General features: G+C 50.1%; 2 protein-coding genes and 1 non-coding gene across 3 annotated transcripts; all 3 read right to left on the bottom strand.

Annotated features, from left to right (window-relative positions):
* Positions 1-126: 126 nt before the first annotated feature.
* Positions 127-900, bottom strand: CUNH12orf57 (chromosome unknown C12orf57 homolog). Its single transcript, XM_042867914.1, has 3 exons — positions 811-900; positions 562-738; positions 127-474 (listed from the first exon to the last, which is right to left on the bottom strand). Exons 1-3 carry the CDS (start codon positions 863-865, stop codon positions 326-328), a joined length of 381 nt encoding a protein of 126 aa, XP_042723848.1. The 5' UTR covers positions 866-900; the 3' UTR covers positions 127-325.
* A 60-nt stretch (positions 901-960) lies between these two features.
* Positions 961-1,020, bottom strand: LOC122178436. Its single transcript, XR_006178328.1, has one exon. It is a non-coding gene; the product is annotated as a U7 small nuclear RNA (small nuclear RNA).
* A 422-nt stretch (positions 1,021-1,442) lies between these two features.
* ATN1 (atrophin 1) lies at positions 1,443-24,451 on the bottom strand. Its single transcript, XM_042867620.1, has 10 exons — positions 24,300-24,451; positions 9,326-9,520; positions 8,992-9,129; positions 8,534-8,647; positions 5,745-7,717; positions 5,446-5,668; positions 4,649-5,366; positions 3,470-3,613; positions 3,048-3,228; positions 1,443-2,546 (listed from the first exon to the last, which is right to left on the bottom strand). Exons 2-10 carry the CDS (start codon positions 9,401-9,403, stop codon positions 2,513-2,515), a joined length of 3,603 nt encoding a protein of 1,200 aa, XP_042723554.1. The 5' UTR covers positions 9,404-9,520; positions 24,300-24,451; the 3' UTR covers positions 1,443-2,512.
* Positions 24,452-24,771: the final 320 nt, after the last annotated feature.

The raw sequence follows: 24,771 nt of genomic DNA on the forward strand, positions 1-24,771 counted from the left end.
TTGCACAGTAAGCTCAGGTCTCACCACATATGAGGCAGGCACCGCTACGATTGCTCCGCATCAGGAAGAAGGGCCTATACCTGCAGAGCTGCACCAGCTTATTGTCCATTCATTAGCCAACGAGGGCACTTTCAAGACGTCTTTTATTCACAGCCAGAAACAGAAACATGCACAAAGAAACCGGTTCGTCTCACGCCATTATCTTCCTTGTTTAAACCGCTCGGTTTCTCGGGGCTGGCTGAGCAGCAGCGCAGACAGCCCCAGCCGCGAGGGAAGGCTCCGGACGGAGCACCGGGGACCCCCAGCACCAGCCCAGGCGGCGGCGTCACGAGGCGGCCACCCCGCCAATGCCAGCCCCGTGCGGCGGCAGCGTCATGGGGGGCAGGAACAGAGCCTTCAGCTTTGCCGACATGCTGGCGATCTCCGGGTCCTGCGACTCGTAGGACTTGATGAGCCGGGCGAACTTCAACACCCCTGCGAAGGGAGGGAGGGAAGGAGGGAGAGAAGGAAGACGGCGCTCGGCAGAACGAGCCCTGCCCTCCTGCCGCCAGGACTGCCCACCTTCGCCATCGCTGCTGAAGCCGTAGGCCTTGATCACGTCCTGCTGGATCTGCGTGGCCACGGGCAGCAGGAACTGCAGCATCTTGCCCATGTCATTACACGCGTTTTCCCGGGCCTCGTCCATGCGCTGCACGTTCTCAGGCGCCCCAAAGGCCTTGATTACTTCGGCCAGCACCACTGCGGCGACATAAACTCCTCACACACCCCGCCACGACCCCCCGGCGCCAACCCACACCTTCCACCGCTCACCTTTCGCCTGCTCCGCACTGAGCGCCGGCGGCGGAGCTTGGACGGAAGCCGCCATGAGGCCTCCCGCAGCCCCGCACCGCCAGCCACCGCCCCCCACCCACAACGTAAGCACCGCCCCCCGCCGCCGCGCCCTATCATTGCACCGCAGTGTGGGGCTTCCCGCAGAGCGGGAAACCTGCTGGACAAATACTAAAAGAGCTGAAATCACTAACAGAGAGGCCCTCGCGCGGAGGCGCGCAAGGCGCAGACATGCCCCAAAGTAAGGGCGAGTGGGCCGCTCGTTCCGGGCCGCAGCCCGAGCGGCCCCTCAGTTCTTCTATGCAGGCTGCCGCCCGCTCCGCGCTTCCGGCGGCCGGCATTAGCCGCAAAACAAAGCCCTGCCGCGCCGCTTTGGTCGTATGCAGATCAGCCGCTTCTTATTGGCGCCAATGCGCGCACGCCCCGCCCCCTGTAGAGGACGGGCTCGACTGGGCCTCGGGCGAGGGCTGCGATTGGCGGGAGGTGCAGTGCAGAGGGCGTGTCCTCCGAATGCCCCGCCCACCGCGGGCCGCAGCGGCAGGCTGAGCACCTTGTCCAGCAGGGTACCTCTGGGCGCCGAGAGAGAAATGAACACAACGGACTCTGATTCTGGAAGGGTTTTTGTTTGCTTGTTTGCTTTTCTTTTTAAGAGCTTCATATATATATTTATATATATAAATTATTAGAATGTGTGATGGGGAGTGCGTGGGGAACATGGTTGGGGCATTTTTCCATATCTGGGCCGTGGGTTGGTTTCCTTTTCCTTTTAATGGTTAAGTAAATATATATATGGGGACCGCTCGAGTTATACAACCGTGAGATCAGACACGCACGCGGGGGAAGGGGACACACGTTGCTACATCAAACTGCCACGTCTAATAGGATGTGCATGAGTCAAAGTACACCAAGTGGGGGGGTGAGGGCAGGGGTGCCGCTGAGGCAGGCCTGGCACTGGGATCAAGGGGTGCCTGTGGGCCGTGGCCATCCGTGAGGTGTGAGGGAAATACGGCCGCGCCCAGCAGTCCCACAGCGCTTGGTACCCAGCAGCCTGGAGCTGCCTTGGCAGCGGGCAGCAGTGCCGTGTTTCAAAGGTCCAGGAACGCACTGCTCGCATCTGGAGGGAGGCTGGAGAATGAGAGGCTGCTCAGGCTCATCTGAATAAGTTCCGTGTTGCTTTTCGGCATCGCTAAGCAGTATCTTACACCTACAGTGTGGGGGAAGAGGAGGCATCTAGAAGAAAGGCTCCACTGAGTTTGGAGGTGCGTCGTGGCTGCAGCTCCTGCTCACAGAAGCAGGAAAGGCGGCACTGTGTACATGAAGTCCCGTGAGTCCTTTTCTAGTTAACACAACTGCTCCCTCAAAACGAAAGATGGAGCTGCTGCAATCTTGAATTCACACCAGTCTTTATCTTTGTGAGCTCTTTGTGATGCAGATTTTAATTCCTCCAGAGCTCTGCTGACATCATGGGCAGATCCTTTCAAGTCGATCATTGGTGTTGCAGTCCCTCCCTGTGTGCTTTCCTCCACATTCTGCTCCCAGGATGCCATACCATAGTTCTGTCCCATCCTTTCTTGCAGTGTGCTGCAGGGTAGGATTGACACGCATCACTGCAGCTTCCCCTCCCCTGGGATTTGGTTGGTTCACAGAAAGACATAGGGATGTCATGTTGACAGTTGAAGTCAATTTAAAGGGGTTTATCACTTTCCTTCTTCAGGTGACTAGGATAAAGGAGAGAAACAAAGTGATTGTGAGAGGGAAGATATAGTGAGAAATTAGCGTTGCGCAAATGCCAGTTGCTAGCCTAATCCTGCATGGCAGTGCCAGCTTGGCACTGCAAATCCTTCATGTAAGAGGTGCCATCCAAAACATAATATGCTGCACTTCTTACCCAACAAGCTTCTGAGAAAGCCTTGCCTTGACAAGGGCATCCAGCCCTTCGAATACTTGGCATTTTGGCAAGGGTATCAGTTATTCATCACTATATTGGCATGTGTGAAACAGGTTTCCTGCCAAGGACAGGAGCGGAAGCCCCACCACAGCCTCTGGCCAACAGCCCATAGCTGTACACCACAGCAAGCAATCCCCAGTCCCAGCATGGGGTCAGTCTGGAGCCACACACATATAGGGAAACACATCTCTAACCCCACTGCTTACACAGATGTGCCCCTTTCCCAGTGTTTCTGCTATGCTCAGTCCAAGTGTGAGCTTGGTGCACATACCTGTAGTAATCCTCTTGGGTGGGGAGTGGCACTCCATGCAGAGGGTGGTGAGCATGGAGCCACTGCTGCTGCTCCAGTGCCAGGCGCTGCAACTCGGCCGACTGCGCATGCATGGCCTGCAGCTGGTGCGCTGCCGACATGGGGGCAGAGAGAGATCCTGGCAGGTCTCTATAGGGAGCAGCTGTACCAATAGACAAATGAAAGAATGAACAAGCTAGTGTCACAGCTTCATCCATGCTCCTACAGACCAGTCAAGGCTCCACGGCACTTAATGGCATTGTGCTACACCCAAACCCATACCATGCCGGAGCTCTGCCTCATAGATCTCCACCAATCTTGTGACACCCCCCATGGCCGCCCTGCCCCACGGTGCTCTGCTGATGCCCTCTGAAGGGGTAAAGCAGGTCTGAGAGCACTCTTACCAAAGAGCTGGTGGCGCAGCACTTCGTTCTCATGGAGAGGGTGAGGGAGCAGAGGGTTGGGGATGGTGCCAGCCGGGTATGGGATCCGAGTGAGGTGCGATCCCGAGGCAAGGGGGTCGATCAGAGGGTGGACAGAGGCTGAGGCTGGGAAGAAAAGATGTCAAAAGGTAGTTGTCTCGTGCTTGGTAAGTCACAAAGGGAAGAGCACAGGACACAACAACAAAACAGGTACGGAGCAAGTCGCTTTGCATTAGGACTGGAATGCTTTCAAGGCATGCAATGCAGTACCATTGCCTTTGAGCATTACTCCTTTTGCCTGCATTGAATTTCATGTGAAGCAGTGTGGCCCATACTCTGTGCCCATACTCTTCAGAGTTGGTTCTGCAAGGGCCTGCTCTACCATCTAGCCTGTACCCAGAAGTGAGATACTGTTTTATATGAAAACTGATTTTTCCAATGCTTTGGAGCCACGCCATTCACTTGTACCCAATGCCACCTCTGAACAGCTGCAGATGATTAATGTGGGTATCTGCCTGTGACTGCCACCACATCCTGCTGACCTTTCACAGCACCTCCGTAGGCACGGCAATTTCTTTCTATTATATGATAGTATGGGCTTTGCTTCCATGAGATTTTCATTAAGCTGCTTTTTACCTTGGTATTCTGTGGAACAAAGAAATGGAAGGGGCCACCTCCATTCTGAAGGATGGTTGTCTCCAATTCCTTACCATTCTTCCCCCTATCCCATCCCAAGAGTGGCAGGAGAAAACTACAGAGCAAACTACAGAGCCAACATTTCCCTGGCATTAAGGATGCTTTTGAGGCTGCTGTTATCAGGGCGCCCATGCTCTCAGCAGACCCTAGGGTGAGGAATGCAGCCCACAGCCCCCTAATATGGTGCAGCCAGTGCTCACATGGCATTGCATTCTAAGGGACCCAAACTAAAAGCTGTGGTGAAAACAGTTCTGCTCTCCACCAAGCAGCAGACTCACATGGCTTTTGCAAAAGATGACAGTGTCTTTCGGATGGGAGGTCCACAAGGGATCATGAGGGTGACCTTTTCTGGGTGAATACGTGGGGCTAAGGCCCTCTAATCTTGCATCAGAAATATTTGGGCTTTCCCAGAGGCAGATGGACGGGATGCAGCAGGAGCAGAGCACTGCTCTGTGCAGTCCTTACCTGCGTGTATGGCATCCTGCTGGTGGAGGTGTAGGTGGGAGTGGATGTGGGAATGCTGATGGTGATGAGGCGTCACATTGAGCATCTGCAGCCGGGCCAGTGGGTCATTGCTGAGAGCAGCCACCCGCTCGGCGTGCTGGCGCTCGGCTGCCAGGCGCTCAGCATAAGACATGTCAGGACGCAGAGTGGGGCCAGCTGCCAGCGCCAGCCTCTCCCTCTCCAAGTGGCCCAGCCCAGGATGGAAGGGAAAGGCGGGATGGAGACCGGGGGCCGTCTGCAGGCTGAGCCCACCATGGCGTGGGAATGGATCCATGGCAGCAGCTGGAACGGCATGGAGCTGCTCCAGCTCAGCCGGCTTGACTTCAAACCCAGGCTTGAGGCGCTCACGCAGGTCCCGGTCTCTCAGATCTCTCTCACGGGCTTCCCTCTCCCTCAGCTCCCGCTCCCGTGTGGCTGGGTCACTGCTGTAGATGGCTGGCACGTTGTAGCCCAGCAGGCCTGGGTCGATGGCACCCAGCGGCACGTAGAAAGGGTGGTTGCGGTTGCTGGGGGACATGACGTGGGGCCGGGCGTATTCACTGAGTGTGCGCAGGGCCGGGGTGTCAGGGCCCAGGTAGGGGGGCACGGTTGCTACAGCGCTGCCCTGCTCAAAGGAAGGGCGGTGGGGGACGGGCCCCAGTGAGGAACACTCCACTGGCCGGCCCTCCTGGGCCATCTTCTGCAAGATAGCAAAGAAACAGCATCAGGATACTTGTGGCCCACCGCCAAGGTCAGCCTCCAGCATCCTCTGGACCTACCACGCTCCTCTCCAGCTCCCGCTCCTTCTCCCGCTCCCGTTCCTTCTCTCGCTCTCGTTCCCGCTCTCGTTCCTTCTCCTCCCGAGCCTTTTGCTCGGCCTCCCGCCGCACTTTCTCCACCAGGTCTGCCCTCTTCTTGGCCAGCTTGGAGCCATCAAGGGGCACGAAGTACAAGTCTGTGCGGGAGCAGGAGTTGAAGCCACGGTCCAGGTGCTTGTTGAACCTGGGGGCATCAAATGCAGCATGTCAGTGCAGGGGGAACGGGGGAAAGGGCAGGGTGGGGATCTTCCTGCCCCTACCTGGCCGACTGGCTGGCATGGCTTGGCACATCCACTACCTTGGGTGGCGGTGAGGGGCTGCGAGCAGGTGGCACAGGGCTCTCTGGGGGCTCATACTCCTCTGATGGTTCCTGCTTGATCTGGGCTGCGCTGAGCGGCAGTGGTGGGGCTGGGGTGGCTAAGCTCCCTGGCAGCGGTGGGGCAGGCGGGGTGGGTGAGGCGGCCTTGTAGCCACTGGCCACAGGAGAGGATGCTACCCGGTAGCCTGGGGGGGTTGCAGCCCGGAATGGAGCAGCCGAGGAAGCTGGGGGAGAGCTTGGCTTGTAGGGAGCTGGGGGCTGGAAGGTGGGGACAGGGGAGGCTGCACATTTCCCATATGGAGCCACAGCTGAGGGAGGCATTGGGGGTGAGACGGTCTTGTAGGGGGCCGCAGATGGAGAGGCCATGGTGGTGATGACAGTAGAGAGGGTGGTGGCTGCAGAAGTAACTGGAGGGCCAGCACCATGGGCCGGGGAGGGGGGTGGGGGCGGAGGGAAGGTGTAGGTGGCAGGACTCTGCCCCGGGGGATGAGTGCATATGGAAGGGTAGCTTCCCTGGGAAGAGGTGGAGGAGGAGGAAGAAGAAGATGAGGAGGAACAGGAGGAGGAGGAAGAAGGGGCTGTAGCAGCTGACGGAGCCTGGCTGTAAGTGGCCTGGCTGTGGGGAGGGTAGAGGCGCAACCCATATGTGGCATGAGATGGGTGATGGTTATTGGACTCCAGGGCATGGGGATAGCCCCCAGGGGGTTGTGGGGGAGCTGCTGCTACAGCTGGGGAGACCCCCCCACCACTGCTGTGGCCATGGTGGTGCTGCTGCGGTGGTTGCTGGTGATGAGGAGACTGACCGGGGAAAGAGGCTGGGAGATGCGAGCTGGCATTGCCCAGGGGGCGGCTGTAGGGAGGAGGGGCCTGGCTCCATACAGGTTGTGAGGGTAGGGAGGGCTGGGTGTACTTGGGGGGCTGGCTGGACACTGAAAGGCCGCTGGGCGGGGGAAAGGAGTGCCCATAGGAGGCAGTGTAACTGGGCAAGGGCTGGGTGGGGGAGGGCTGTGGGTACTGGGAAGAGGAACTGGAGGGTGGCAGCTGCGGAGGGGCATAGGGGTAGCGTGAGGGGGCCAGGGGCTGTGCCTTGTCCTGGCCTATCCCATGGGGTGATGCCATGTGCCCACTCAAGGCCTGCCCTGCCATCCCTGGGGAGCTGGAGGCAGCTGCCACATTGTTCAGTGGGCGTAGGGCTGGTGGGGGTGGCAGGTTGGCTGAGACATGTGGGAAGGAAGGTGCAGAGGCTGGGGGAGCAGCCGGTGGGTTGGCTGGGGAAGTCTTCTGAGGGGGCAACCCCCCAACCACCGACGCCAGTGAGATGGGAGTGGTGGGTGGTGGATTGTGCTTGGCGCTGAGGGTCTGCTCGCGACTCCCCGGTGCTGAGAGCCCCCCTGCTCCACCAGCAATTTTGGAACCAACTTGAACCACATTGGCCGTAGGGTAGAGAGGAGCGTGGGTGGAAGTGGAAGAAGAGGAGGAGGAAGAAGAGCAGGGGGCAGAAGTGGTGGCAACGGCAGAAGAAGAGGAGGCTGGTGTCTGTGGGGCTGGAGCCTGGAAAATGCGGGAGGCCTGGCCCTCCAGCTGGGAGTGGTAGCCTCCACCAGTGGGGCCCTGGGGGTGGGCCTCGCCTGGGAGACTGAAACCAGGCTCAGGTGGACGGGCCAGGCTGTCAGAAGTGGGGGCGACCGGAGGGCTCTGGGGGAAGAGCGGAGGGTGGTGGTAGGAGAGGGATGGGCCCTGGGACAGCACAGAGGAGGAGTCGGAGTCATTCTCCACACTGCCAGGGCTGTAGACACTGGGTGAGGTGCTCCTGTTATCCTGGTCAATGTCCCGTGGGTCGCTGCTCATCTCATCATTGAAGCTGTGGCCATCGAGGCTGTCAACGTCAGAAGGGGATGGAGGACAGGGTAATTCCTGAAGTAGTGAGAAGAAGAAAAAGTTATGCGACCTCCCTGATAATGCGTGACACTTTTCAATCTCACCTTCCTCTGCTGTCCCTAGCATTAGAAAAGCACACTGAGGGAAGGAGGCTTCATTTGGCAGTTCTCTTGCTGCCCTTTGGAACAGCAGCTCAGGTGCTCTTGGATACTTCATTACACACTTGGGGAGGAGATGGTGATGGGCATCTCATGTTCAGAGGCACAGTAACTGTTATAGATGAGGCTGAGACAAGGCACCTGCAAGGTCCCAGCACCAGCACCAGTAATGGGCTGCTGGCCAAGACATGAGCCAGTACTACCACCAGGTGGCACAGCAAGGGGGGAGGTAGTGCTGCCCACACAGCCCCCAGACCCACAGTTTTCTCATGAGTAGGGCATTCCTTGACACCCTGCTCAGCAAGACGCCTGCTCCCTGGTCCTTTTCCAAGCCCTGCCCTGAGCATGTCCTCTCTGCCCCACTCCTTACCTTTTGGGGTTCTCTTTGTGTTTCCCACTGAACTCTTCCACTGCTTGGTGATTAAGCAGTTAATGTGGCAACAAACAAGTGAGCCTCAGAGCCTACAAGAGCAGTTCAACTGAAAGAAAGATCAGTGCTGAGCTGAGCAGCATCCACTTGGAGAAATTACATAGGTGTAACTGCAGGTGTCACTTGGGCTCTGCCTGCAGAAGAGCTGCAGGGCACAATCTGAGGTGACAGAGCTATCAAGCAAACAGAATCTCAAGCTAGGAAGATGTGAGCAGCACAGGTAGGGTCCAGAATGTGCCAGTAACCGTAACAAAGAGAACTCACCTCAGTTTTGGTCTTTTTAGGAGCATTGCTGTCCTCCCCCTCACTTTCAGAGATCTCTTCTGTTCGGCCCTGCTTGCTGCCCTTGGGGGTGCAGGATTCCTCCACCCGGCCTTTCTGCAAGGCAGACAAGAGAAAACAAAGAGGTGAGAGGGCCACAGGGAAACCTCCCACCCTGCCCAGCTTTGCCAGCTGGCAGCAGGCGAGACACAGCACCACTTCTGTTGCAGATCATAGCAGGCAGTGGGACGTTGTAGTGGCAACACTGAGCCAGGATATAGCAAAAAGCAGTATTGAAAATTGAGATATCAGGAAGCACAAAGAAAGGAATACAACCCCTACAGGTAGCTAACTCAGCATGGGTTGCATGGTAGATCCCATCTGGTCTGCATTCCCAAATGGGTCGTGCCCATTCTGGGCAGCCCTTTGGCACCCTACAGCCGCACACTACTTCATACTACCTTTGTTGCTTGTCGGGATTTCTCAGCTTTGCCATCACTGCTGGAGGTGCTTACACCACTGGGGGAAGCTCGACCCCGTGACCTGAGCTCCTCTCGGGGCCCTGGAGTCTCTTTCTTCCGTCCACTCCGCATAGACATCTGGAAAGGGATCATCGGATAAGTTCTACTTTGCACCTCCTTCCACTCCTGCCCTGTCCCCTGCCCTCTCGAAGCCCCACGTCCTGACACTCCACCACATCAAACTCATGTTCACCACCTCTGCTGCAAGCCTCAGTCCCAACCCACAGCACTTGCTGGTCACTGGGATCCCACCTCCCTCTTCCACCTTATGTACCGAGTCCTTGTTCTGTCGTGTCTTCATTCTTTTGGGTGTGGGACCCCCATTCTCCTTGGCACGGCTTGATGAAAACATAAATTTTTATCGCTCTGCAGCCCCCTTCTGCTGTTCTGAGGGAGACTGAGGTGGGCAAGAGCAGGTCTTCTGGAAGGGAGGGCTTACACCAGCAAGGCAGTACGACCCTGGTGGGCACTGAAAGGGAGACAAGAAGATGGGGAGAAACAGTGAGTAGACTATAGAACATCCTTTTGTGGTTTGTTATAGAAATATGACAAAATTATTACTGTTTCTTTAGTTATTACGCACAGATGTAAGGATCTTTACCAAGAACGCAATAAATTTTCCCATTAGTAGGAGAAAAGATTTGTTCACTGTCATCTCTGATTTGCAGTTTCTAGGACTGATACAAACATTATGTGAGGCAGTCAGGATGCAACAGAATTTTTTCGAGGGAAGCAGGGAGGAATGAGTTATCAGTATTTTGATTTTCCTCTGGAAGCATTTTAGTATTTCCATTTCCTTGTTGATTTATCTCCAGAGAGAGATAAGAGTTAAAAAAAAAACAAACAGAAACAATCACCACTAATTTTCTGCCTTCAGAAGTTCCTCTTTGCACTTGCCGCTGCAGTAAGTTATCCTTAACTGGCCACGTGTTATCATTATCTAAGTCTGTGTAATAAGCCCCCTGAGATCTCTGCTGCAAGGAGGATGATACAGCCCTGACCTCCCCAGACCACACACACGTGCTCACATATACCAGCATGTAAGATGGATATGTGACAAGTCTTGCTCATGCTACTCAATGTCCAAAATAGGTGCAAGAACATTCATTTAGCTTTGATGTTGCATGGCACAAACAGCATCATTCTGCTTAGCTTGGACCATCTCCTTAGACCTCCTTCATCTCCATCCCCTCTGCTGTTTCTCTATGTATCAGTGTCATGCCCGGAAATGCACAGAACTTTGCACCAGCAGGGAGATTTCCAAGCTCCCTCTGAACAAGCTTACAATCTGTGCCATGTCCTGAAAGCACTGTTAGATATTTAACACCCCATGATGCCAGAGGTTTCCTAGTTCAGAGTATGAAAACACCATGATTCTGTTAGCCTGGGAGCTGTGCTGGGGTCAGTAAGGAATGCTGCTTCTGAGGCTGGTTTGCTTGGCTCCAGCTCAGGACCCTTTGCATTGCCCTGCACTGCACAGGCATATCCAAAGAGGCCGTCCTTCTCCAGTCTGTTGTACAAGCTCCTGCACCCAGCATCTGGATGGGCAATCTGCAAGACAACAAAATTTGTCCCATGGTTGAAGCATCAGGAAACATACACTTGTCTTCTGGGTTATATGCTTGGCTCTGGAAGCATTGGGAAGTTTTGGGAACTCAGCACTCCTAGAGGCCATCCCAGATTTGGAGAGGTCAGCCTCTAACTGGTCAGTGCTGGAGTCTGGAAGCACTCTCCAAAGGGAGCTGAACCCAGAGATCAGAGCAAAAGCATGGGATGGGAGAGCTCATGGCCCAGATGCTGAGTTGCATGGCCTGAGTCGCTGCTTTCCACTGCCTCCACCTCCCTGCTTATAAAACACAAGTAATTTCCCTGACCTGCTCCTTGTGGGATTCCTCATCTTCTCTGGCCAGTGCTGAGACACTCATATAGAAGATACTTGGGAAGAACAGGGATTGTTTGTTTTAATTTCATTAATATTTTATTTGACCCTCACCATGAAAGCCACAGGGGACTCATCTAGCATTAATTCTCACACAAAACAATTCATTAACTTAGACCTCTTCTTTAATAGAAAAATAGCTCACAGAGGTTGAGAACTGACCTACTGGAGCCAGAGCATTCTCTCAATCCCTATGAACTGATATCTTTTACAGGCCTGTTTTTCTGGCATAACCTGGCCTTCAGCTGCTAATTCAGTCAGTTATGCCGATGCTAGAGTGTGTTCCAGGTAAGCATATAGAATTACTATTTCTGATAAGAAAGGAGTGCTATAAGGAAGGCAATCCTAGCTGAACTCAATCCCAGCACACACCATGTTGGCAGCCCTCAGGTGCCAGCTCCACTTCAACTGAATGCAGTGCTAGCAGCAGCTCACTGCCGACATGTTGCTGCTCTTTATATTACACTCAGCAGCAATGCCACCCACAGCTCCCACAGTGGACATTGTCATGTAGTGCAGAGGGCTCACTTCAGCCTTCTAGCAGCTCCATAGTAATGATGACGGCAGTCTACCCAAGGGAGGTAAGGCAAATGCTTACTGGAACCTCCCTTTCTAAACGAAATACCAAGTATTTTTCTCAGCTGCAGACTACATAGCACCAAACAAAGCCAGAAGCAAACAGGTACATTTTGGAAGACAACCATTAACCACTGGGGCAGAAGTTTCTGCCACTTAGAGGATTAAGACTTTTCTAAAGCAAAACTGACCCACACATTATTTGGCTCAGCACAGCAATGGCTATGTCAGAGGTCACACCAGAGGATCACAGTGCTGCTTCTAATCTCAACATCTGCAAAATAAAAGCTTGCAGTAGGAACCCTGGCAATTAACTAAGTGTAAAACTGAGCTACGCTTTAACCCTTTCCATCACAGAAGATCCCTCTAAATGCCTCTGAAGAGTTCTTACCACCTTGTGGTTTTGTGAAAATGAGACAATTGGTAGTACTGTTGCCAAAGGGCTAACCTTTTCCTGGCTTTGTGAAGCCCTTTACAGGTTAAACTGAGTTAAGAGGCACTGGGAATTGCTGTTTGTGTTTGTATAACCCAGCTCAGTCAGGCGCGCTTCCAAGGATCCACCGTATTCTCCTGCAAGCCCTGTGCAGGCTCCTGCATTCAACAGGCATCCCCATGTGACACCCAAAACGGATTGCACTCCTCCAGCCACCAGCCCCGTGTGGTTCCCTGTCCCAGGCTGTCCAGGCAGCCAGGAGGCCTGGGGCTGCTCTACTGGGAGACCCAATACACTGTGCTCTTCACAGGCTGTGGTGTGAAGCAGCTCTTCGCAGCTATCGGAGCTGGAAGAAAGTCCAGCTCTAATGGGACACACTCAAGTTTTACCTACTTAAACACATGCTCTTGCCCTCTTAGAAAGTTACATTAATGTCCTTAGTTCTGTACATAGTTTACATACTAGACTGAGAGTCTAAGAAAATAAACATTCATACATGGCAGCAGAAGCACAGATGGCCTAGAATGGTGTTTGGGGGCTTGTCTGGGGTGGCAAGTGACAAACTCCCCAGAAAACTTGCATTTCTGTACCCAGATGTACAGCCCACACGTGCTGCCTGCAGCAGAGAGGCAATTTCAGTGAGATGGGAAGGCCTGGATGATGCCCCAGGACCCAATCAGATCTGAAGGGCCTTGTCACCTCAGCCAGTGCTCACCAGCAGGGTCAGTCCAGCGTGGGCAGCCCAAACACGGGGCTCCGGTCTGCCTGAGGTCAAATGCCAGCCAAGTCCAGCACTGTTGGGCTGATCACATCCATAGCTGGGGGCACAATGCAAGGATGGCAATGTGCGTGGCCGGATCATAGGCGGAAGGGGCAATCTGACAATATCTTGCTACCTGCAAACCATGCTTGGGCATCATCTCAGAGAGCGTTCGCTGGCACTGGCCAAGGGCGGTACAAGGGAATGCCATGCCAATGGACAGCCAACTGTGCACGAGTGTTAGAGCTTACTTCAGGTTGCAGACATATAGCCTGGCCAGAGTTATCTTCCGCTAGGTGACAGACCACAGAAAATGACTTTTGAGTTCCTCCCTTAGTCTAAGTATAGATGTTCCGAAGTTCAAACTCTTTGTTTTTTTCCTTTTGTGCTTTTTGCTTGTTTGTTTTTCAGTTGGGAATTATCGAAAGTACACAGTGACAATTCCTGTCTTTTTTTTTCTTTTTTAATGTAAGAACTACATTCAAAATCCTATCTGAAATCAAAGGCATTTGGCTTGCCAAAACAGGGTCTGAGAATTAGAGGGATTCTCCTTCTCTGCAGCTTATTAGTTCAAGTTCATATCCTGGTTTTCTTCTCCCTTCTCCTCCAAAAGGATGAAAAGGGGTGGTGAAATGAACACAGCATCTTTATAACATACTGCAGATGCCAAAAAGCATCCTGAAAGCAAGATGTGATGTAAACCACAGTATTCCCAATGGCAGGTAAAGACCACTCAGAGGTGAGCACCCAATGGAGCAGGATTGCCAGGGACATGCACTCAAGACAGCAGCTGCTATATCTTATACTGCATAGTGTTTCCAGGCAATATATTTTCAACTCCTATCCCCATTTCCTTTACCTATAAAATGAGGAAAAAATCCTAGAGATTCACCTGGGGTTAACAACTGTGCAGTAACTGAAAAAACAAAGTTTTTTCTAAAATACCGAAGTCAGGCATCCTGATGTGTGACATTTCCTAATGGCTACTTGCCTGACTTTGTGCTCTAATCCTGGTGTTTTAGCGCTAGGCATGCAAGAGGGAGGGAAGGGGGAAAGTGCTGTGTCCAGTGTTAGATAGCAATAAATGATGAGTATGTCAGGGCTCAGGCTGCATGCTGCAGTCTTACTGCCAGTTCTCTGGTATGTACACCAAGTGTGAAAATGACTGTGTAAGTGAAAAGATTAGGATGCCAAAATCATTGAATACAAAGATGGCAGTGGGCAAATGCTTGTAGCTGGTATTACCTTGGTTGCCAATATTCCCATGACTTGCAAATCTTCACTTTTTTTTTTTCCATACAGTAACTTTTGTTATGAAGAAGTATGCTTATGTGAAACTGAATGAAAGGTAGTAATTGACACAGGCTGGATCCTACAGAATAATTACAACAGCCGGTGGATGGAGGGGCTGTGAGCACAGGCTGGAGACTGGATTAGTGAAGGGGTAAAATGGCAGACTTAATGGTCATTTAATCATCTTCCAATAAAATTCCAGTGAGCAAAGTTTAACGCCGTCTCTCTCCTCAAAATGACTGCAGAGCTGGGGGATCCAGCTCTTCCTACTGGAGCTGCCAGGAGTTTCGTACCAAACCAACTATGTTTTTCCTTGACCTCCCCAGCCTCCCTGCCCATTGTCAGCCCCCACCTCCTGCTGCTGCACAGGACAGTGTAAACTGCTGTTCGGAAATCAGAATGTATGAGCTCAGTGCACGATCAGTGATGGTTTCCAATTTTAGTTATCTTCTGTAAATTAAAAAAAAAAAAAATTTACTTAATTTACTTAACAGGTACATCTACATTTTTGGAAACTTCACTCTCTACCAGAATTATACATAAATACAGTAACTGAATGAACCCTCTGTGGCTTAGGTCTACCTACATAAATATTAAAATAATGCTGGAGCTCAACTTCAGTCACTAGGTTTAGTCTTTATCTTATATATTTCATAACAATACTTGTTTAGGAATTCACTGGCACCTAAGTGCTTCTTTACCCCTGTAAAGTAATAAAAATTAAAATGCTCCCATTTCATGAAATGAGGCCAGATACTTTCAGAGTACTGGCACTCTAAGGGGATAAAGCCAGTTTACTTTTTATTAAGTCCGCATTAATGTTTTGTTTTCTTAATTCTACACAACTGTGAGACATAAAAATGTGAAGTGTGAAAGCTGCAGTTTGGGAAGTTCCACTCCACAAAAAAAGATAACTGAGAATAAAACACATTTTCTAATGAGAAGAGTGAAAGATAAAAACAATTAGAGCGAGAGTGAGGTAATAAATAATAAAAACATTTATGCATTTAACATCAGCTTAATTTACAGCATAGAAGAGGATATTAACTTTTGCAAAAGCAACTGAAAATGAAGTTTGATTCACTAAATGAAGGTTGATGTACTAAAGAACGTTACATTAATGGTAAGTTGATTCCTGAGGGCACAGTAAAATGACTGTAAGTCTGTAACAGATTTACTTTAAAATCTCAGAAGAATATTCAGCCTTTCCAGAGGAGGGCCTTTGGATCTCCTGGAGATATAGGCTGGCAGAGGATCACAAAATGCAACACAGAGTGGGATGGAAGCTAAGAAATGCATGACTGAGACGGGACACATCACCACTTCCATGCTCACTATTTCGGGAAGCTTAGCACCTCCTGTATTTGCAAGGCCTGAGCATACCTCACCTCTGGAATTGTTTAAGAGTATACTGTAATTCATAACCTCCCTCCTTTTAGATATGAATTTCCCTTTACTAAGGAATGCAAAGTGAATTGCTTAGAGACATCAAAGGCCAGTTTACTAGAGACTCAAAGAAAGATTTGGTTTGGATGGCAGCTCTATTGGTCCCTTCTCCAAACTTCTGCTCACGGCTGGACTGGCCACAAATCTAGGTGGAGTTGCTCAGAAATGTCCCAAATATCTCAAAAAGCAAACCAACCCCAACTGACATGGGGTACCCATCCCAGTACTGAAACATCTTTGGAGGCTCATAAATTCCTTGCTGCAGCTTTTGACCATGGCTCCACGTACCATGGCTTCAAATTGCTGGTACAAGGACGTTATCCACCTATTGGCCTGCCATGGTTGTTTACTGAGAACCTAGGTCTTCTGCCCTAGGTCTTTATTGAGAGATGTTGCTGGAAACTTTGCAGCTGCAGGATAAATATAAAAATACAGCCGTACCATCCACCCAACCCTCCTCTAACAAATCAATGAATGTCTTGTATCGCCACTCCTTTCTGCAAAGATATGTTGCTCTGCAGCTGGCAGAGGCAGGCCCAGGCCATGGTATGGCTCTCTGCTCAGACCCTCTGTCCCAGGCAAACTAGTCAGAATGTTGAAGAGAGATAGAGAAAAGCTCAGGGGCTAAAAGGATTCAACCCTGTAAATGGATCTGAATGAGAAAAGTGCTGAAAGCGTCAGGCCAGATGACAGAAAAGGTGAGAATTGGTAGAGGAGGACTTTCCAAGAGGAATGACTTGAGCAATCAAATGACATGTGAACTTCCATCTACACAAATGTAAAGCAACGCATAAAGAAAAAGATAACTCCATCTCCACATGTAAACTGACAGACTCTTTACTGATCAGAGCCGCTCAAGAATGGTATCCTTGGGGTATGACAGACTGACCCATGAAAACATCACCTTGGCACTCAGTAGCTATCAAGAAGGTAAACAACCTGGTAGAAATGAACAGAAAACAAAATAGTGGATGCCATTACGCAGTTGCATAAACACATGCTTTGCCCACACATGCTTGCAGTTCTGTTCCTTCCACAGAAATTAGAAAAGGCAATGAAAAGGCATGACTGAATGGGTTAAATATCTTTGTCCAGGAAAAAAAAAAAAAAAAAAAAAAGAATACTAAATGAGGATGTCAGAAGGTCTGTAAGGTCTGTAAAGCCATATGTGAAAAGTAGGAGTTGGGTATAAAATAATTTCTTGCTGTTTTTTCCAGTACAAGAAATGAGGACCATCAAATAATGCTACAAAGAACAAGTTCAAAAAACAACAGAAATAAATGGTTATTGAATTGGGTGGTTCACTGCAGAATTTCTCATCAAAGGACTTTGTGAGTGCTAGAAATTTTCATGGGCTTAAGGGAGAAAAGAGAGAGAAAAGGTTTGTGCAAGATAGAGTATCTGAAGCTCACTGAATAGCAGGAAACCACATCTGCCTATGGCAGTCCCTGCCCTGAAAATGGCTGAAACCTGTAGGAGTACCAGAGGAAAATGGCATATAAGCTCGCTTTATATTACTGTTTTTCCTAAGTATTTGATAGTGACCACTGCTGGAGCAGCAGACTCTGGATGAGATGGCCGTTACTCAATAGCATGAAGAGAAACAGCAAGCAAATCCACCATCAGAACTTCTGCTCATCAGTAGAGAGCACTGGAGAGGAGAGGGATTTATTAATCACAGGAAGGCTTAGGAGACCACTGTTATTTTGAAGGTACCACACAAGTATTACCAAGCAATGAGGAAGAAAGTATCAATGCCAAGGGACACCGAACTTGTCAGGCAAACCACACAATGCTTTGGTTACCCTGTAACCAAATCTGTTGGTTCTGTAAAGATTTGTAAAGATCGAAGTGTATTACAGAAGGTACAGAAAGCAGTTTCCAGAGTACTGAGGGACACAAAGAGTCTGTCTGTCATGTTCAAGACCTAGAAAGATATTACTTTTCCAAATATCACAATATAAAATCTGAGGTCATGCAATTACTGTCTGCGGAACACCAAAAATTAAACACAGAGAGTTAGAAGTACACTGAAGCTAAGGAAGAAGGTAGGTATAAAATGGCTGTCAACAATTCTAAGATGGAAATGAGAAGACTCATCCATCTGGCGAAGCTCTGAAACAGCTTTCCCTGAAGCATAACAAGGGTAAAATAAAATCTTTATTATTAAGATAGAATGCACTAAGTTTGCAAAAGAAAGTAGTTGGCATGGTGCACACAGGGGTTTTGCAGGCACGGCCTTTGGATTCTCTGTTTCTAGGAATTCATAGCTAACAGCAAAGTCAGTGTGATGGCCATTTTTGCAAAGACCAAGAGTCTGAGTGGGAAGAAGACAAACAGACAATCCAGGAGGAAAGGAGTGAACTAAGGCCAAGGAGATGGGCACAGGAACAGCTGAGCTGCAGGCACAAGACACTGATGAACTCTGAGTCACTCGCTTGTTTGGAATCCCATAGATCATTCCCAGTCTACAGAACTGGCTAAGTGGGATGATCTTGTTCTCAGCTGTGGGGCTGAGAGAAGGGAAACCCAATAGTTTGTCACAGGAAGATTTACACATGAGATCTCCAGAGATCTCCACCCAAATCCCCTGTTTGTGGCAAACTGCAAGGCTACGAGAAATCATCACGAACATCTCAGGGAACAGCTTCCTCAGTCACACAGGAACCTGTGCCAGCACTGAATTACTCTTGGGATAGGAACAGAAGTTTTGCCTCACATACTTCACCAAGTTCACAAAGAACAATTGTATTTAGTTCTTAGTGACTTTACAAAATCAGAAAACATGATAACTTTGGCTGAGTCAAAGTCTTCCCGATCATGATACAGTGAAGTATTAGAAGTCACAAACATCTAAGATTCTCCCTGATCCCAAAAGATTTTAAAATAACAAATTCATGCAAAAATGCTGCCGTGTACATAAGCATAATGTTCCTTACAGAACCACAGATAAAGGCCTCTACATCTCAAGTAGGCTACTGAGCCATTGGCATGATTTTTACCAGATTAAGCCCAAACTGGATAGCCAGGGGAAAAGATATGATGGCAAATGAAAACACCGCCCAAGAGATATTAATCATATCAATCATTAAAACCATTGGGTAATCTTTGTAAAGCAGCACTTGGCAAACCTGTGACCTAGCGCACAGATATGGCAGGAGCACGACCTGTCCTGTCAAAAGGACCTCATGCATGGATCCACTGTCAAAAAGTGTATTTCCCAAAGCTTGCCATTGAGGGTCAACAGTGAATCATCATAGGACTCATTGGCAGTTGGTGAAGGCACCGGCCAAACAAAGTTTGCAGAAACACAGTAAAGTTTGCAGGTAGTGCTGAGGCAGAGTATGCAGCACAGATCAGTTGGAATTACTGCAACAGTGAGGTTGCAGTAAAAGCATTTTAATTATGGAAGATTTCGACAGGAAGAACAGAAGAACATAGAATGCTTTCAAGGATGAAAATTTGAGGATAGAGAGAAGCTCTGGAAAGGCCTTGTAATTAACAGTCGGTAGCAAACTGAACATGAATTCCCAGCACAGGACTTCTAAGGAGGCCATTTCTGAATGAATGAAATCCACCAGTTCTTCAAGAGCAAAAACAGAGAAATGTTTTTACCCGACTAAACACAGGACTGGTAAGGAGTCTGACACACAACCCTTATGAGGAACTGCTGAGGTAGCTGGGATTGTTTAGTCTAGAGAAGAGGAGGCGCAGGGGTGATCTTATCACTCTCTACAGGTCCCCAAAGGGAGGTTGTGGTTGAGGTAGGGGTCGATCTCTTCTCCCACATAACTAGCAATAGGACTAGAGGGAATGGTCTCAAGTTGCACCAGGGGAAGTTCAGGTTGGACATTAGGAAATGCTTCTCTGAGATGGTAGAGTCACCTGTTTCTGGAGGTGTTCAAGAAATGTTTAGATGTTTTACTGAGAGTCATGGTTTAGTGGGAAATATTGGTGACAAGTGGGCAGTTGGACTGGATGATCTCAGAGCTCTTTTCCAACCTTGGTGATTCTGTGATCATGGGAATAGCGTATGTAGTTTTGTCTTGCGTGCTTCAAAAATGATGCTGACAAACTGAAAACTTCTGAGAAAGAACAACGAGGAAGATGTGAGGTCTGGTAACTCCCCTTCCTCTTTACAAAGAGTCTTAAGAAGCTCAACATGTTTAGTTTATTAGAGAAAAGGTCAAAAGGTGATGACCAAGGCCTACGAATATTATAATATGATAAAGGGAGAAAACTGCGGATAGGAGAGAGCTCTCTAATCTACAAACCTAAGACCCTAGATTTAATGGATAGAAGCTGAAGCTAGAAAAAATTCTGACAGAAGCAGGGTAAAATCTGAAAACTGGGATAGATTAATTATTTGAAAAAGTTGCCTAGGGATTTAACGTATTGCTAGAAATCTTTAATGATTTTTCCCCTTTTCTTCTAAAAAATTGCTCAAATGTGAAGACTGCAGGTAAAATTCCCTGCCTTGTGTCGTACAGGGTAGAAGCGCAGTTAGCTAACCAGAACAGGTTTTTTAATGCTGAAGTCATTAGAAGTCATAGAGGGGTTGAGAAGAGGCTAGTCCTGGGTGAAACTGTACTTTGAAAGCATCAGTCTAGCAGTGTATAAGGAAAGCCCCATGAACAATCATGATTGGCTCATAGAGAGTCGACTGCTGGCAAGCTCTGAATAATTCTGAGGAAAATCACTTCATCTGTTGCGCTGTCTGAAAGAAAAACAGCAGCATACACAATATACTATTTCATAGATACAACTTTATATCCAATATACTACACTATACAATTTCCATTTAAAACTTAATATACAGTATTTTATGATGCATATTGTATGTGATGTATTATATATGTTACTATATATGTACATCATGTGGTGCATGTGTGTATATATATGTGCATGTAAAATACATACACACAAAAAAGAGATAAAGGCTGTTCAAATGAAACCTTCACTTAAATGATGTACAACACAGAAAGACCTTATGGAAGAAAGAAGGTATCACCAAGTGGCTTGTAAAGCAGGGAAGCACACGACTAAAATTTTCCAGCTAAACTGATCTACGACGAACAATGTCACCAGGGCAAGAGACATAGAGGAAGATTGAAAGCAACCAGTTACACTTCCTCAGCAAAGCTCAGTCAGAACATTGGCTAAAATTACTCAGAGAAGATACTGCAGTTACCCTTTGGTTTGTAGGTGAAAATACCGCCACAGCAATCAATCAAACATTGATATTTTTACAAGAGACAATAACAAATCAATGTTCGCTGCCACAACAAACAATGAAAACGGAATCTAAGAAATTTCTGCAGCAGCAGAGCATCATCAGAACTGGAAGGAAGGCAGTGCTTCTGAAGCACTTTGTTTCTTCGCAAAACTACCTAGCGCTAAACTTTTAGTATGTGCCAAATCTTCTCTCCCAAAGAACTCTCAAGTCCACTTTAACCCCTGGGCTAATACAGAGGTAAATCTCAAATCACTTGGGCTGAAAACATCCCCTTGCATCTCACTGTTCTCCACACACTTGACGAGGAGGCCATGGGCTGTAGGCCCACAGTTGCACACTTAATAACTGGAAGGTCAGCAAGATCCTCCAGCTTAGTGTTATAAAAAGGGCAATGGCACACATATCCAAGCAATGTGTCTGGGGACCTCTGCAGCTTCAGTAACCCAGGCAAGGTCTTGAAATGCTCTACCTCATGTTAACATTAAAAAACTAACTGTAAGCAGGCTGTGACCACGTGAATTAATTCTGCAGAGAACATGTACCCTAGATGTAGCTCACTTACATAAGAGCATGACTTTTTTGGAGATGCTTATATTTTCACATTTGGAACTTGAATTGCCTTCTCCTTTGGACTACTGGCCCTTCAAGAAATTTATATAGCATTATCATTCTGTACTTCACAACATTTCTCAGGAAGCAAAGATAGAAGAGACAAACCGATAAATGCAGGAAATATACTTGATATTTTCATAACAACTCTTAATGGAGGAAGAAGGAGGTTAAAAAAAAATAATCCACTAGAAGTAAGAATGTAGTTTATTTGTCTAAAAGAGAACATTAATAGGAGATAGACAAAATAGAACCGGGGAGGATAAAGCCTGACAGAGGAAGCATACAGGTTCTCATAAGAACAGGCAGTTACCTAAAGAGAAAAAAATAAAAGACTGAGTAAGCGTGCAGGGAGATATTTAAGAAGGGGAAAAATCAAATAAATGCTCAAATCAATTGCAGAGACTTAATTTGCAAAGATATTACAACACAGGTCCAGCAATTTATTTCTTCCCCACACAGCTCCAAATTCTAGTATCTACACCCATCAACTCCACCTTCATCCTCCACAATAACGCTGGTGAACACGAGGAAGACCACAGCAGGGAGGTTGGAACTAGATGAACTTTAAGGTCCCTTCCAACTCAAGCCAATCTATTGCCAAGGAGCAATAAAGAAAGCATTTATGGAGTTACAGATGCTGATCTTTGGGATGAGCATAACCTTCTCTATCCATTCCAGCTGCAAATACAATCTCCCCATCCTGAAGAAAAACACCTATCCGGTTGCTCTTGGTATAATGATCTTGATAGGCTACAGTCATAGAACCTTGCATGCCCAGTATTATATACAAATATAGATGAATCTGAAGGCAAGAACGTAGGAACCTTCCAGAGACACCGAAGGGGTACAAAGTTTGGGGGAGGAGGTAAATTCATATGAAAAAGATGTAAAGGCGGCCCATCACAGCAGGTTAAACCTGTTGATCTTCTTTATTAGAACTCAGTGCAAGTTTAATTTTCACGTTTAGAGGAGTTTTATCATTTCCAGCAAGAAACACAGCACTGCAAATTCACTCCTCAAAGCCATGCTTGAAAGGCTCCATTGTGAATCACAACCAGAACAGTATGGTTTGAAAGACCAGACTATTCCCCCCCAAAAACAGGGAATATGCACAAACGACTGGTTATGCAGACACCAATAACAAAAATAAAAACAAACAGGTTGGGAAAGAAGGACGAAATTCCTTCCATTGATTTGATAGTTCACATTTACAAGTGTCCCATTCAGGGACAATGATTTTGGAGTTTCAGCCCCTCCACTCCCTCAAGGATGCACGTACAGCACAGCAGTGATGCACAACACCCTTGGCTTAAAGGGACATTCGCTTTCAACTCAACAATAGTGGACTTGAGTTCATGAAAGTGAGGCAACCCAGAAAGGCTGCGCTCTGACATGAACACCTTGATTCCTGAGGGAAAACTGGGCTGATCTCTGAACCTTTAGGCATAAGCACAACTGAAGGTTCAATAACTGTGTTCCACTATTCAGATGGCACAAGATGAATGACATATTCAACGGTTCTGCTGCTACACACCCTTAAGGTAATGGCCTGCTACTTTCACCTCACTTTTTTTCAGTGCTAGAAAGCACTGGTTCCCGTGCCACCCATCCAGTACAACAACCCAGGAGAGATGTTCACAACCGATCTGAATGGCTAGCTCCATGGGTAGAGGCTGCTCATGAGGAATCATAGCGCCGCAGAACACACCGTGCAGACAAAAGACACAAATTCTCACAAGTAGCTGCGCTGGCAACTAAGTAACTCACTGCAGAAGTCAAGCCGCCACAGCACCGAGGCAAATGCCATGAAAGACACTACCTCTTTCAGAAGCAGCCTCAGAACGTCGCTGCAGCTAGCAGGAGGCAATCGACAGATCTCAACTGCACGCAAAGCAGCGTGCAAAGCGATGCCACAATGACCAAATGGCTGCCACTCCAAAGCACAGCCGGCGGACTCACTGGTCAACAGCCACCGAAGCATTGCAACCTGCCATCTGGGGGCCAGTAGGGCAAAGCAGCGACCGATTCGATGGCACAGCCAGAAGAGCGGCACAGGAAATAAGGCTGCCACCTTTCCCTGAAGAGTCGACGAACACCCCAGGACGGAGAGTGAGCACCAACGCCCCCCAGATGCCACCACCCGTAGGGCCGTGCTCGCTCCCCGGTCCCCCGGCAGCTGTTCCCGCCTGTGAACAGGGCAGCAGGTCCGCCCGTGCTGCGGATGGCAGCGGCGGGGCGAATCCCACCCGTGCAGCGAAGAGGGAGCGCACGCACTTGGCGGTACGCCGGTTCCCCCGCTCAGAGCCCGCTGCGAACACCGCTTGCGGGCGTTATTTCTGCCTGCTCCCGAGCTGCACCTGGAAAGCAGGGACAATAAGAGGCTCTCCAGGAGGAGGGAATCTCGTCGAGATTTTTCGGGGCGGCGGGAGCCCGGCCGGCAGCGGGCGGGCCGATTTCCTTCCAGCATTGTTTTATTTCGATTCCCGAACGGCGCCGGGCTGCGCGCTCACAGCTCCGGCTCCTCCGCCGCCCCGGGGGCACCCCTGCCCCGGCCCCCGCCGAACTTCGCTCTGCCGGGAGGGGGCTCGGCGGGCGCTGACGTCACGCCGGGAAGCGGCGAGGGGGGGGAGGTCCCCGCCCCGGGACCCTACGGCGGGCCCGCTCCGCGGGCTGCACTGGGCTGGGCGGGCGGCCCCCCTCGGCGATTTACGGTCGTTCCCGGCTCCCGCTCACGGGGAGAGGTTCGCCCCGGAGCCACCGCGACCCGGTCCCGGCCCCGCCCGCCGCGCCCGCACTAGGGAAGGCACCGCGGGGGGCCCTTCCTCACCGCCACGGGGGTTACCGCGTCCCGCCCGCGCCCCCCGCCCCGATCCGACGGACGGACGGACGGAGGGAGGGAATCCCCGCGAGTGGGCGAAAATGACAAGCGGCCGTGAGCGGGAGGGGAACTCACCGGCGGCTCCGGAGGGGAGGTCGAATGAAGGGAGGAATGGAGGAGGAGAGGAGCGGGGGAAGGGATTTAAACGCTGCCCCCCTCCCCCTTTTTTCCTTTTTCTTTTTTTTTTTTTTCCCCTTTTTTTCCTCCCTCCTCCTGCTTCGCGTTCCCCCGCTCTCTCTCGTGCCTCCGGGATCGCGGCGGCGCGGGGGCAGCGGCTCCGAGGGGGGGCGGCGCCCCCCGTCCCCGCCGCGCCCCCCGCTCTCAGGCTCCGCCGCCTCTGCCCCGCTCGCCGCCCGCCTCCCTTAGCCACCTCCCATTTCCGAAGAGCCCAGAACGAGCCCCCCCCGCCCCGTCACCCCCCGAGCCGCGCTCGCCAGCGCGCCCGTCCCCGCCTCCCCACCGCCGCCAGCGCGGCTCGGCCCCGCGCCGGGAGACGAAATGGCCGCGGACTCCCCGCGGCGGGGGGCGGGCAGGCCCGGGGCGGGGC

The sequence above is a fragment of the Lagopus leucura genome, unplaced genomic scaffold (genome assembly GCF_019238085.1).
Source record: "Lagopus leucura isolate 7727_CA_CO unplaced genomic scaffold, USGS_WTPT01 Super-Scaffold_100001, whole genome shotgun sequence".
NCBI lineage: Eukaryota > Metazoa > Chordata > Aves > Galliformes > Phasianidae > Lagopus > Lagopus leucura.